This window comes from Lontra canadensis, unplaced genomic scaffold (assembly GCF_010015895.1).
Source record: "Lontra canadensis isolate GAN:19392208 unplaced genomic scaffold, GSC_riverotter_1.0 scaffold18, whole genome shotgun sequence".
In the NCBI taxonomy this organism is placed as follows: domain Eukaryota; kingdom Metazoa; phylum Chordata; class Mammalia; order Carnivora; family Mustelidae; genus Lontra; species Lontra canadensis.
In genome coordinates this window covers 1,196,032-1,210,685 of record NW_022631012.1, presented here as the reverse complement: position 1 = coordinate 1,210,685, position 14,654 = coordinate 1,196,032, and the positions used below count along the sequence as shown (strand labels likewise).

The following is a 14,654-nucleotide window of genomic DNA, read 5'->3' as shown; positions in this document are numbered from 1 at the left end:
ACAAGATGGGATTGGGAGGGAGACAAACCATAAGAGACTCTAAATCTCACAAAACAAACTGAGGGTTGTTTGGGGGTTGGGGTGGTAAGAATAGGGTGGCTGGCTTATGGACATTGGGGAGGGCATGGGCTATGGTGAGTGCTGAGAAATGTGTAAGCCTGATGATTCACAGACCTGTACCTTTGGGGCAAAGGATACATTAAATGTTAATTAAAAAAAAAAAAAAAAAAAGAAAGATTCTCCTCAAGGGAAGTAGTCAACCAGAGGGGTCAGACTAGGAGGGCTGATATGTAGGTTCTCCTGCTGCGTATTCTCTGCCTTTTGTCAAGTCCCTTCATCTCTCTGAGCGTTACTTCCTTCACCTGTGTAATGGGATTTGTGTTAACCACCTTACAGTATTAGGGTGAATATGAAATGAGAAACCATATACAGCCATGCTCTGTAAACTATAAAGAATCTTCCCACTCCGGGTCTGGCCCTCAACTACACTCTCTTGTTTACTTTCTCCAGGGACTGTCTTGAAACGGCCATGTTTGTTTTTGTGCTTTGTATCAGATTCATCCGCACATATCAACTCCTGAAGGCAGAAACGTTGTCTTATTAACACCTATAAAACTCACATTTAGAGCAATCTTGTTCTGAATGTTTATTTTGTGTTCTGATTGCTAGACAAGGATACTGGCAGTCAGACAAGAAAAAAACTCAAAACAGGTGAAGTTTGCCCTCACTGACTTTCCTGATCCTTCTTAGCACCAGCAATAAACCACAGCCTCTTTCCGATGACTGGGGAGTCTTCTGCGCAGAAGGAAAGCCTCCCTCTCCCTAAAGAAGTTATAACTACCAACTATTTGCGTTTCAGCTTCCCTCGTAGCCAAGGTGCAGACCCTTGACTAACCTCTATCCCCAGGCTCACCTGCTGTAGACTTTGAACTGTAAACTAGTAAATCCAAGAAGTCTCCATTCTGGCAAATACTAGTAAGAGAAGCAGCGGTGCTGACGGTTCCAGCAGCAGCATCCAGGCTGGTGATATCGAGGGAGCAAGCTGCTTTATCAGTACCCAAGGCGTGTTTTTATTGGGTCTGTAGCATGAGTTTGGCCCTTGCTCCTGATTGTATTACCTTCAAACTTCGTTCTTTTTGGTATTCTGGATAGTCTGTATATAAAACTTACTTTAATTAGTGTATTTTAAGCTTAAACTATCTAAACATGGCTTTGTTGTTTGACTGATAGGATCCTCCTCTCCCCCCACAAACAGCCCAGTATCTCCATTAGATTTCACATGATCGTGGTCCCCAACAGGGCTCCTACTAAGCTGTCTTACTAGAAATTAAATCCCTTCCCACCCCCCCCATCTCCCACCCCAGGTCAAACTGCACATTTCCTAGAGCATTTTCCCTTAGGACCTTATTTTGTATAGGAATAATATGATCAATTAACTTAAGCCAATGTGTTAATTGTTGACACTAATTTAATATTACCCCAGCATCTTAGCAGATTCTTTTAACGTGTCAAAGCAAAGAAGGGATGTGTTTTACCATCACCCGGGGCCAGGGCCCGCGAGGGTTCTGCTTTTTTTTTTTTTTTTTTTTAAAGATTTTACTTATTTGACAGACAGAGATCACAGGTAGGCAGAGAGGCAGGCAGAGAGGGGTGGGGGGAAGCAGGCTCCCTGCTGAGCAGAAACCCCAATGCAGGGCTCGATCCCAGGACCCTGGGGTTATGACCTGAGCCAAAGGCAGAGGCTTTAACCCACTGAGCCACCCAGGCACCCGAGGGTTCTGCTTTTTGTCTGCAATCTCAAAGGTCCTGCCTCCATCAAGACATATCATGTCTCATCCAATCGCAGGTGCCCTGTGGATGAACCATACAATGACACTGGTATGACACTGGTGCAGTTTCTTGAATCAATGTCTTTACTTCATGATTATATATGTATACATGCATATGTGCATCTGTGCGCATATGTGCATCTGTGCGCAAACACACACACACACACACCCCTACTTAAAATGTTTCAATGGCTTTCCATTGCCAAAATAATGTCAACAAGATTAAAAAATTCCCGAATACTTAACACTTGGTTCTTGCAGGCCAGTATGAAGCACCAGCTCTGCATACCACCATTCTTCTAGTGACTTCTTACTACATACATCACTCTAACCCCACAGTTTTTCTGCTTCCTCAGTGAGTCATACCCTCCCAACACATCCCTCCCCCAACACACACCAAATCTTTCCACGGACCCATAGGTCAAGTTCTCTGTTATGACCTCCCACGGCTCTGAGATCCTTTTCTTCCCAACCTTATTTCAGATTATGCATTTGTTCCTCCATGCAACCAATGTGATATTTAACATCATAACCAAGCATGGGTCTTCAGGAGATGTGATCAGAGTAGCTATAGACTTCTTTTACTATGTAGTTTATGTATCCTTTAATGCAGGAAATTTCAGGGCTCAGCAAGAAGAACTTTAAAGCCTAAATAAATCTGCTCAGTTCTTACAATAGCAAATATGACATCTATTTTCTCCTGATTTCTTTGATTACTGAAGCTGGAAGCGATCACTCCAAATGCTCTCCCTCTGATCCCCATAGTCTATGCAGATGCCTCATAAGCTATCTCTGCAAGGTTGAAGTGGGAAGATGGGGAAAACGTCCTGCCGGAAAGACAGAGCTGCAGGCTCCTCATGGCCACCTCACCAGAGAAGCTCTGCTTTTACATGTTTCATATATTGCTCTCCTTTAAAAGATCTCTTTTGAATAATTTCCATTATGGAAAAGAAAAGGTTCACAAACCTCTTTCTATTGTGTAAGTGTGCAAATTAAGTACTTAAAGATGCACAGAATAATAGGGAAAATTATGTCTCATGAAGAATTCTTTTGGGGTGTAGAAATATCCCTAGTCTACTTTTCCTTCTTCCCTCCTTGCTCCAACTCCCAGTAAATATTTGAATTGCCTTTCCAGTTTTATTGCATTTCCAAAAATATGAATCCTTTCTGAGACAAGACCATATTGGGTTCCATTAGTATTGGGTTAGCAGTGCTCGCTGAAGGTCACATAGATAATCACAGAACCATGACTTGAGCCAGGACTCCTGAGTCATAGTTCACTTTCAATCTGCTTCTCATTTGGTGTACTTCTAGTACCAGTGGGAATTTTGCTGCTGCCCACAGGAAAACCAAAGCCTCACTATCCAAGAATCTTCTCCACGGGAAATTTCTTTTAGTTGTTAGATGAATTGTGTTTTCTGAAGATTGTAAGGCTACACAATATAAAACCAATAAATCTGACAAAGACCTATAGAAAAACAGTCCCACTTCTATTTAGCCATCAAGATACTTAACCCAGCATGCATCTTCAATACCAAAACCATCTGGATTTCTAAATTCCGATCAGAAACTCAGGATCTGGGCAATGGAAGCCAGCAATGCACTCATCGGCATCTGCCTCTTTTTGTAGGCAATTAAAAGTATTCTATAAATTAGAGAAATTTGAGTTCATATCCCATTGATGTCACTTCCTAGACATGTGATCTCAGGCAAGCTATTTTCTATCTCTGAGGCTCAGAAATAGACTTGTAAACCTTGTAAGGTGCACAAAGTTTGAGAATGTGCACATTACATGGCTAATTGGAAAGATTAAATGAGACATACTCTTGGCATGAAGTAGGTGCTCAGAAAATTATTGTTATGTTACTATTAATTGATAATATTTCTATACCAATATTTTAGGACTAAGCCTGATATATATGCTATATATATGATATATAAGCCTGATATATATAAGCCTGATGTATTAGTTCAGAAAATAATTTTGCTTCCGTTATATAACTAGCTAGTTCATACTATTTAATTTAGTTAAATAAAGATACACAGAGTTTTTAATATGTGCCAAATACAATATTAGGCCTGGACCATAAGAAATGACAGATATTCAGGTCTTACTTTTAAGGAGCTGGCAATTTCAAACATACCAGACAGAAGACTCCTCCTGTGTTCTTAAAGATGTCTAAGAGAAGAGATCTCACCCTACAGCTGTCTACTTAGTTCTCATTTCTCTGAGAGATTCGTGTGTGTCTGTGTGTGCATGTGTGTGTATGTGTTTCTAACTCCTTGAGAATCAATTTATCTCCATGTCCTCTTATTTTAGGTGTCAGAAGAAAGAAGAGTTGGTCACCATTCTTCACATAATAAGCCTTAATTCCCTGAGAGTTATTGAGTTATTCCTCTGTCTTCTCTTTCAAGATTAAATAATCCTTATCCTTTAAACCTTTTCTCACAGGTCCTCTTTGCCATCCTTCAGTTTAATCATTTCACTGTTCCCCTCTAAGGATCTCTCCAAGTCTTTTGCACTAAATATGTTGTTTTTGCCATTGAGTTTTGCCATTGAGTTTACTCTTCTAAGCAACTTATCCTTCCACACAAACCAAGAAAAAAACATCTCCCAAAGGGGGGAAAAAAAAAAAGGATAGAAGGATTGATCTCCTATGGAAGGAACTCACATGGATCACTCACATTCTCAAAGCCCAAGTAATATTTTCATCACCACTATTGAGGGGGAAGGGACAAAACTAGAACAGTTTCTAAATAGGGCCAACCATTCTGCTTGACAATTAACTAAATTACTTTTAAGCAGGTAAGACTATTAACCACAAACTTAAGGCTTTAGTTAACCTGAATCTCTCAGAAGGGTGCTAATAAAATTACTGTTAATGAGATCAAACAGGAATTTTGGATTCTGTAAACTATCTCTGGCCACCAAGTTGGCCATTGATGTGGTTATGTTATTTACAGGCAGTGACTCTGTTCAATCCTGGCAAAGTGCAAGGGATCTTTCCTTGCATTCTGTCAATCAGTATAAATTAATACTTTCTGAGCTGAGAAAGCAGGAAATTCTAAGGGGCTCTTAAGAAATGATTTAGAGAGGCTGACCAAATATATACTGATCATGTATAACACCAACACATGCAAAAAGGAACAAGTAGGAAAATTAGAGCACTAGTAAAATCTCTCTCAAACATGCACAGTGACTTGTCAGAAATCTTTTTCAAAGATCTTTCCCTGCTTTTTTCTTTTATTGTGCTATTGAGATGAACCTGCCCACTGTGAACCAGCAGAATGACCCCTCTTACACACGTAAACACACACTTAAGATTCTGCAGACAGGTTTCCAAATCCCCTCAAGAAACTGAAAAAACTCTTCAGTAGATCACATTCTGCCTGTTTCAGGGACTTCTTTGTTTTGGAACCACTGTTTGGAAATCATTTTTTTCCTTCCCCCATCTGTTAAGGAAAAAAGTATACAATCGGGTGAAAAGAGTTGATGAGAATCGAGGTAGAGAGAGGAACTACTGCTTCCCCTGGGGTGGCTCCAGGCAAACAGGTGGTAGCGGTCATCGAGTTTGACTTCCGAAGCTAGTTTGGCTCTGTCCAGATTCTGGCTGGCCTAAAACTGGCTGGGCTGAGAGAGGTCTGTCAACAACAGCCATGAGACAACCAACTACATTTTGAAAAAGGCTCCTTGCCAAGCTCTCTGCAGATTCCCTTTTTTTCTGGGTCCAGAACAAATTAATGATTTCATGTGAAATCTTTCCAGGGAGATGTAGCCTCAAAGACTGTTCAACCTATGAAACAATGACTTAAATTCTAAAACAGTGATCCTTAAGTAATCAGCAGTTAAGATGGCCAGGAGCTTATAACCACAGCATCATAAAAAGAAGCACCATCCTGGGTGAGAGCAGACAGTTTGCTAGGTGTTTGTCATTGATGACCCATTATATCCCTCTTAGTCTTGCTGGTTGGTTCTCAATGAGAACCAGGCACAGGTACACACCCTGGGATGTTTGGCCACCAAATGAAAGAAAGGCATATGTAAACAAAGGCCATTGGCAAGTGTATCCACAACTGAAGTCTGGGAGCGCTAAAGCAACAGATGATTAAAATCCTAGCATATTAAATAGATTTGTGTGAACGCATTATAACTTCATATTTGCCATTTTTATACAAGATTTCAATTATGAAGTGGAACTACAAATCACCCCTGATTTCATTTATTTGATGGTAAAGATAATCTCGTAAATTCTTATCAAGCAGTAAGAAAGTGAAAGTAGAGCACAGATATTGATGTATGTTACTTTGTAGTGGTTATGGAAAGTAGCCAGTAATGCTGGGTTGATAAATCATGAGTAGACAGAATTCCCTCTCTTTATCCAAATACGTACTTCAGAGACTTGAGCAATTTGCACCACCCCACTGCACCTTGGGGAAGCAATTTTTATTCCATTTGATTTTGAGAAATAATATCACCAATACCGAATACCAGCATTTGCAGACTGGGAAGAAAGGGAAAGTAAAGGAAAGGAGAGAAAGAGAAGTGAAAAACTAACACTGGTGAATTTTAAAAATATTCACCTATACTGAGCAGGTGACTTTTTCAGTAAAGCTTTTCTCAATCTGAAAAAGAAAAATAAAATTCCTGCTGACTTTCAAAAGCCCAACCATTTAGGTCATTCTTTAAAAAAAAAAGATAGCTGGCAGATTAAAGGAGCTCCATTTATAAAAATCAAATGAACCTCTAACAAAGACTGTTTGGGACATGAATAAATCATCTGGTCATGAATTATTTATTGTTATCAAGAAACAATCTGGGGATTCCAGGAACTGGGCTTTGGGGAGGTGCTGAAGCCAGGCAATAAGGAAGTTCATTGTCACCTACCCACCACGGGAAGTGAGAGGACAGGCCACAGGGTACCATCATCTGATGCAGACCATGTTAGACTCCGACTTGAGTTTCAGAGGCTGCTTCAGCAACATTTACACCCCAGAGGATAAAGCAAATAGAGTTTGATCCACAGAATCATACTTAAGAAAACTGCAAGTAACAGACAATAAGAAGGTTTTTTGTGCACTGGATCAATTTTTTTTTTTTTTAAATACACATAGGGACTATGAGCTGTGTGCAAAAGAGTAGTAGAGATGGCTAGAAAATACCTTAGTAATAAACTGTGGCGAGTAATCTGACCTACTCATTCCTGGCTTTGGGGGTTGGTTTTTTTACTGGGGTCGAGAAGAGAAAAAGGGAGCCTCTGAGATTTAATCAACTAATCAACGTATATGTGTGTTCCAGGTCCAAACTGCTTTGCAGGAACAACAATAATCCCGGCTGGCATTGAAGTGAAAGTGGATGAATGTAACATCTGTCACTGTCACAACGGGGACTGGTGGAAGCCTGCTCAGTGTTCAAAACGTGAATGCCAAGGCAAGCAGACTGTGTAGGACAATTTCCCAACCGAGGAGGAGTTCTTAGGAAAGGATGCTATGGCTTCTACACTGCACATGTTCAAAACAAAACAAACAAACTCCTGCCAGCTACAACAGGGTCACCAGCAAAACCTTTTAGGGTTGACAAAAGTGAATATTTTACTAAGAGGAAATTTCTCTCTTTCCCTCTTGCTATATAAAATATATATGGTATATAGCTATCGAAACCGCTTTTGTAATTATCCGTGCTTGATGGTGACTTGACCACTGGATTTCTGAAACTAAAAGGAAGAAACAGCCCCGTACAGGCTCCTTCTCTGGTGAGACCTCTAGCCTGCCAGCTCACCGTCCGCCAATTTGCATCATTTCTACTCTTCTGTACATCACCACCCATGGCATTTTTCTCTTGTAGAATTTCTTTTCGTATTTAGAATCTATGGGGTCAGATTTGATGGCACGGTTAAGTTTGGAGTGGTGTCATATAAGCTTTAGTAAAGGAATATCGGGGGTGAGGACCCTTCCTGACCAGGAGGTCACAAAAACAACTGACCATCCCTCCCCTTGGGTGAAAGATGCCCTGTAAGGTTCAGAAAACGAGAGCTACCTACAGCTGGACCCGCTGTTGGGGCAGGGCGGGGGGTCAGGGTTTGGTGCAGTATGTGGGAGATCACAATTTAATACTTACAAACCACACATTTCAGACACAAAACCTTGAAACTGCCAATCAAAAACTAATATGTGAAGAACACCCGAGCTTGACTACAGCATCCAAAGGGAGCCAGGAATTCACAACTGTAGCATTAATCACCAGACTTTCTCATGATGCCGAATTTCAGTTCGGCTTGTAAGTCAACACTCTACACCCGCTCTGTCACCTGGCCCTCTCCATACCAGAACCAGGGTGAGTAGCCCCACTGTGAATCTGAATCCTTCTGGAAACTCCTGGCTTTTGAGTTCAGATCTGGCTGCAAGCCAGGAGTACCCACAGGCAGTTTTATGGTTTGGGACTGTGTTTGCCATGTTTTCGTAATGACCGCTCAGCCCTAGGTCTAAAACACAGATTCAGGACACTCTTTCCACCTCAAGTGCTGATTTAAATTCAAGATTAGGGTAGAGTGAGTCTTGCACAATACAATTCCATTTGTTGAACATTTTTTAAAATGTATATATTCGATACTGAACAATTAAAGTGAAACTTTGAAGCATCTCAAGGTTGCCCTGGTAATGCTGCTCGTATAGTAACAGAAAAATAAAATACACAGGGTATCTGATGCCACCTCGAGTCAAGATTCTTGACACCACATGGTGTAGTTAGTTGCTTATTCCGCTCTCCTGTCTTGACAACCCTGGCGCAGACCTGGCAGGGTCCTTGAGAAAACTTTAAGGTTTTCTTCATCACTGATGTTCTTTGCTTTTCCACTCCCACCCGAGCCTGGGCTTTGCCATAGCTCTCACGATGTGCCGCATTCCAGAACAAGGTTTTTCAAGATGAATTCTGTTGACATTTGGACTAGACAATTCACTGTTAAGGCGGGGTGGGGGGAGCTGTCCCATGCACTTTTAGGATGTTTAGCAACATGGTTGGCCTCTATCCACTCAGTGCCAATAACAACACTCTTATTGTGACAACAGATTGTCTCCAGGCATTGCCAAATATCCCCAAGGAGTGGGGAAGGGACAAAATGTCACCTGGTTGAGAATGCGTGGTTTAGAATAATCAGTACAGATCGGTTTCTGCCAGGGTGGCATACTGTGCGAGCTCTGGCTCAGCCCATGGCTTTGGTGAGCCTCTACGCCCTCTGCAGCCCCAAGGGAAAGAGGTCAGTCTTCTCCCAGTGGAGTGATGCTTCTGTTGCCATAGGTCCACTCTCAGGACACACTTCTCTAGTCTCATCAACTGGGTTTTCATTTAAAACGGTCAGCCTCTCCTCCCTGGAAGCTCCTCTAGTCATCAAGAAAGAGTTGTCATTTCCAGAATTAACGTGTTGATGCCTTGGACCTGACACTTCTCACGTACACCGTGCTCGTGTGTGATACAAACAGCCATGCCGGGCCCCTCCGAGGAAGAACATCACGCTGCCTTCTCTTAGAACACCAATTTGCAGCAAGGTTGGTGCCTTTTGTTGCCACCATGGATACATCACATAGACAGTCATGAATCATTCATGAACAATTCTGCATGATTTATTCCTGCCCTCCAAAGTAAAGGCCTTCCATACTTCAGATTGCGTCTAGACAGAGATGTAGCATAGAGCTTTCTTTGCCCTGAGGTTGCCTGGTGCCGGCTTCAAAAATCCACTCTCTTGGAAAGAAATAATAATAATAAATGACAGGAACAAGGTTTGAAACCCAGAAAATATCATTAATAGAGCCATGTAGCATAGTACCTTATCTATTATTAAGGAGTTACTATGTCCTTTCTAGGAAACAGAGAGTGCAACTGGGGAGCCAGGGTTCAAACAATTTACATTAAAGTCTTGGCACAGTGATAGTTGCAGCAAGAACTTACTAGAATGGAGTGTAATATCCATCAAGAAGCTCTTTTCAGAGAGCTTGCAGAATGAAGGCTGCTCTGTGGTCTCTGTTACCAGCCAGAGAGAGGGATTTTTTTTTTTTTTCGTTGTTGTCGGATTTCCTTTTTCCTCTGAGTTTCACTACAAGCTGTTTCCTTTAAGACTTTATAGCACTGACATTTTTCTCCCTTTAGGGAGAGATGAACCTATACTGTGACAGAATTTCTCATAAACCAATAAATATTTTACAACTTCCTTCTACCCAGGTCATTGAGAAATTCTTTCCAAACTCTGAACAACAGAGTTCTGGTCTCATCTGTTTTGCTTTCTTTTTTTCTTTTGAAGGCTTTGTTAGCAGCCCCACTGTCCCCTCTGTCTCCCATTCCTCCTAGTCTTTGGTTCTCTGCTTTAACTACAGCTTTGTTTAAATAAGGGATCAACATCCTGTTTGTCAGCTGATGCCTGTTTAAAACGATTCAGTTTCTAAAATCTTTGAAAAATGGTGTGCCTGAAAACTAGTGAGAAAAAAAAAAAACACAACTAAACACTAAACTGTAAAAAGGGGATTCTAGCAACAATATTTGATGTGTAAAAGACTATATTATTAAAAAATTATTTTGTTAAATATAAAGTGTGTTAACCAGCAAACATTGTTTGTGGTAATTTTCCTTCCAAAATTCTCTCTCCTCTCTACCCTCATCATTTAATAACTAATCCTTAGTGACTTCTATCATCTGAAAATGCGTGTGTCATTAGAGTTATATTCAATTAGATTAAAGCATCAGATTCAGCATTTTTCTGCATACATTTTCATTTTTCATAATATAAGGTCGGGCTGACTTAGGGATCAGACAGGAAGTTCAAATAAACTAGCAATGAGAGTGTAAGTGATAGGAAAAATGTCTTCTTAATCCTGCATCCATACATAATACAAGTGATATTATATAATTATCGGGTGCCTGCTCTGTTGGCTGGCCCTGTTCTGGGCACCAAACCCATAATATCCTGTTCAAGCCACACAGCACGCCTGCCAGGGAAGGGGTTCTTAGTACGGCTGCTTTGCTGATGAGGAAACCAGAACACAAAGAGGTTAAGTGATTGTCCCAAGGTCATTTGTTCATAAGTGGCAACACAGGAATCTTGTATTATAAATATATACAAGCATACATAAAAATCAAGAAAATAATACAGTATAAGGAACATCCATCTACTCATTGCCCAGACTCGTTATCAGGATTTTGCATAATTCCTCAGCTATTTATTTTTCTTCCTCAGAGTATTTTGAAGATTTTGTTTATTTATTTTTAGAGAAAGTGAGAGAGAATATGAGCAGGGGGAGGGGCAGAGGGAGAGAGAGAATCTCAAGCAGACTCAACACTGAGCATGGACCCCCATGCAGGGCACCATCTCATGACCCAGAGATCATGACCTGAACTGAAATTAAGAGTCGGACGCTTAACCAGATGAGCCACACAGGCAGCCCTTTCCTTGAGTATTTTAAAGCAAACATCAAGCAATCAAGCATCATATCACTCCAGCCCTACATCTCTTTAAAGAAAAAAAAAAAAAAAAGGACAGTTTCTTACCAAACCATGTTACATTACCAAGGTCCAACAAAATCAAGAATTCCTTAGCATCACCTAGTAGTCAATCCATCTTAAAATTTCTTAGATTTTCTAAGCTATGAGGGATGGGGCTACTTACATTATCTAAATCATCCATAACCTTCCATGTAATTGATTTGCCTCCTAAGCTCAAAATGGGGCTTTCACCCTCCCCGCTGACAGCTGGGAACTCTGACAGAGTTGTGAGTTTGTCATTGGAGGGTGTGTGCTGGGAAAATTACTCTTTTAAAGCTTCATGTTCAACTCCCTGCTAGACGTTGAGCCCACTCATCGAGCAGTGGGCAAGAGGCTTTCTGTCAAATGACCTCTGGGGGCAACAAAGTGCCTCAGAGTAGGAACTGCTGTGGACCACCAGCACCCAGGGTTCACTGCCTTCAATATGCATGTAAGCTCTCTTTCGGGCATAAGAGCAAACTGTTATTTTTCTTCCCCTTGAGACAAACATCCTGCCTAACACAGAGTAAAACTGAGCAGAATTTTATAAATTACCATCATCTTCTGCCTTGTTGAAGGAAGAAAGAAAGGAAAAAGTCAAGCACTAAAAAAAAACATCAGCATGGAGTCTCCACACTTATGTATATGTACCCGCATTCCACCAACCTTTTCTGAAAACAAGATTAGGTTTTTTCCTTGCTTTTCAATTTCCTGTGCATCCAATTCTCTGCTCCCTGTGTCCCTTGCAAAGGGTTGTTTACAGTTCATTTCTGATTTGAGTTTCATGGGAGGGCACTTCAAAGCATACCAGAGAAAACTATGAACTGTGATTAGAGTCCTGGTTTTGTCGTTATTTGAGGGCTTACCATGTTGAGACTATTACTCTTTTAAAGAAAAGTACCTTCATGATTTTGAAAGACAAATGCTGTCTGAGCCAGCAACCTCACCTATACCTTCTTACCACATTTGTAAGGGATTTATAACTTGAATTGGAATGACAGTCTTATCGGGGAGCCTCAAACTGTACTGCCTGGTGTGAAGACATGATTCTCCCTGACCAAACTCATACATCCAGAAGACACATTGCTCTTTTAATGAACAGATAAAACCAGTATCATCTTGCCTTTCATAGAGTATGAATTAAATGAGTTGAATTAAAGGAATTTGTTTTACACTTCAAATATTGTCAGTTGTGGCAATGATTTGATGGCTTTCTTTTTAACTTTTGAAAATCTTGAACTCATAGTTCTTTGAAGCCCAAACTCTAACTTAATCCCAATACTTGCTTTACTAACCTGGCTTTGAGTAGAAGCACTTTTAGAAAAGTGCTTTAAAAATTGAATTATAGAACTTTCCCAATGAGTACTTGTGTGAGGTGGGTGTTTAGGAAGGAATTTGGATAGGAAGTTTATCTACCCTTTCTTGAGCCCTTTCTCTGTGTAAGACACTTGTATTGGCTACTTGATATGAGACAATGATTTATGTTCATTTATTCAACGATCTTTATAACCATGAAATTATACACTGGTATTCCCATTTTGCAGACTGGAACACTGAGTTCAAAAAAGTTTTATGATTTTTCTCCAGTTCATACAATTAGAAACCAGGGGGTGGTAAGAATTAAACAGAATACAATCCATAAAAAAGCTTAGAATAGAGCATAGCACATAACAAGAGCATTATCAGGACCGGTGGTAACATAAAAGAGATTTCATGAATAAAGTAACCTGGATTTGGTTCTTGTAGCTTGAGCACAAGTTGAACGGGCATTTAGGGGATGATACTGTAGCATAGGAAAATGAATAGTCTATTTGGAGTGTGACAAACAGTCAGGTATAATGTGACTGAGGTTAGAGATAGAGGATACGGTGAGAGATGTGTCCAGGAAGGAAACCCAATTGTTAGGCCCTGAGAGATCATGTTACAAAAATTGGATTTGGCTTTTATTGATCCTGTGCATTATTTTTACATCAAAAAAGAAGATGAGATAGCCATATTTGTGTTGTGGAGTAACAATTCTTACAGCAGTGTGAAGTATGGATTAGGGTCTGGAGAGAGGGAGGGGGGGCACTAATGAGAGACAATTACAAATGTCCAGGAAGGAATAATGAGTATCTGATTCTATAGTGGTGAAGGTCAAACAAATCAGTTGAGGCAAAATGATTTCATGGTGGGTCCAGTGGGGATTCGAGAATTAAAATAGTCCATGTTTCTAGTTCAGGTGATTAGAAGGATATTGATATTCAATAACCACCACCAATAATGTGGAACCCATGCTTTCCTTGGAGGGGTGAGCATATACTCTCATTTTAGGCCTTGGGCATCAGAGGGTACTGGTAATATCAGGTATTGAGGATCAACCTCAGATATGCTTATCTCAAGGACAGCCCACCTTCTGTTTTATTTGCCGGTGCTGTTTTCATCTCGGTTTGAATAGCTGACATTGGAAGAGCCAAGGTTCTCCACTGGTTTTACATCTTATAGTAGTATTCTCGAAATGGAAGTAAAAGATTAGAATGGCAAGAGTCACAGAATTATTCTCCAGTTTGAGGCAATATTACTCTTACCATGGTGAAGCAATGTGCTTGCATATTGTGATACAAACTGTTTATAAATTTCTAACACCTCTCTCCACAGAATATAAAAATATTGGTTTCATTTTCATATTGGCAGTCATCAGCATTCTAGAAATTCAAAACAAGGGATTAATTTAACTATCCACTGTGGCCTTTGCTGCTTGTGTATTCACACACACACACACACACCCAGGACATAAAATTAAATGACAAGTTGGGTCCTGGGAAAGCCTTTTGATTTGATATTTCCAAGGATGTCCACCCTGCTCCCATTACATTTTTCTTTGCCTGTGTTTGTTTTTTGGTTTCATGCCCTTTTTAATTAATCACAACATTGGGTCAGCCAGACCCATTAACTGCATTTCTCATTTAGACCTTTCAGAGATGCAGTTGCAGATGCAATTTAATTTGTTGACCCATGATCGATAGCAATTAATAGCATCTCTTTAATCTTGTTGAAAGGTTGGTCTCTGGCTTTGAGTAGCTACCATCTCAAGGGAAAGGTATCCACACATGCAAGAGATTTAGCTCCTAGGCAGTAGTTGCCCTCCACCGCCTACTTTTCTTGTGACTTAGGATGCATTTCAGAAGGCACCACTCTCTAGGACATTTTCAATTATCATAAGAAAGTTCATCTGGGCTCCAAGATTCCTCTGCTGCAAGTTCATCATGTAAATGTTATGGACCAGGAACCCTGACAAAAATACTACACAGCACTGTTTAAATTCAGAATAGATTTGACTTTTT

General features: G+C 40.5%; 1 protein-coding gene across 1 annotated transcript in view; it reads left to right on the top strand.

The window, feature by feature from the left end:
* Window positions 1-8,805, top strand: part of VWC2L (von Willebrand factor C domain containing 2 like) — a 154,837-nt gene extending 146,032 nt beyond the window's left edge. The window contains exon 4 of the mRNA XM_032859866.1: window positions 7,126-8,805. Within this exon, the coding sequence (XP_032715757.1) occupies window positions 7,126-7,274 (149 nt within the window). The 3' untranslated portion in view covers window positions 7,275-8,805. The remainder of the gene's footprint in view (window positions 1-7,125) is intronic.
* The last annotated feature ends 5,849 nt before the right edge of the window (window positions 8,806-14,654 follow it).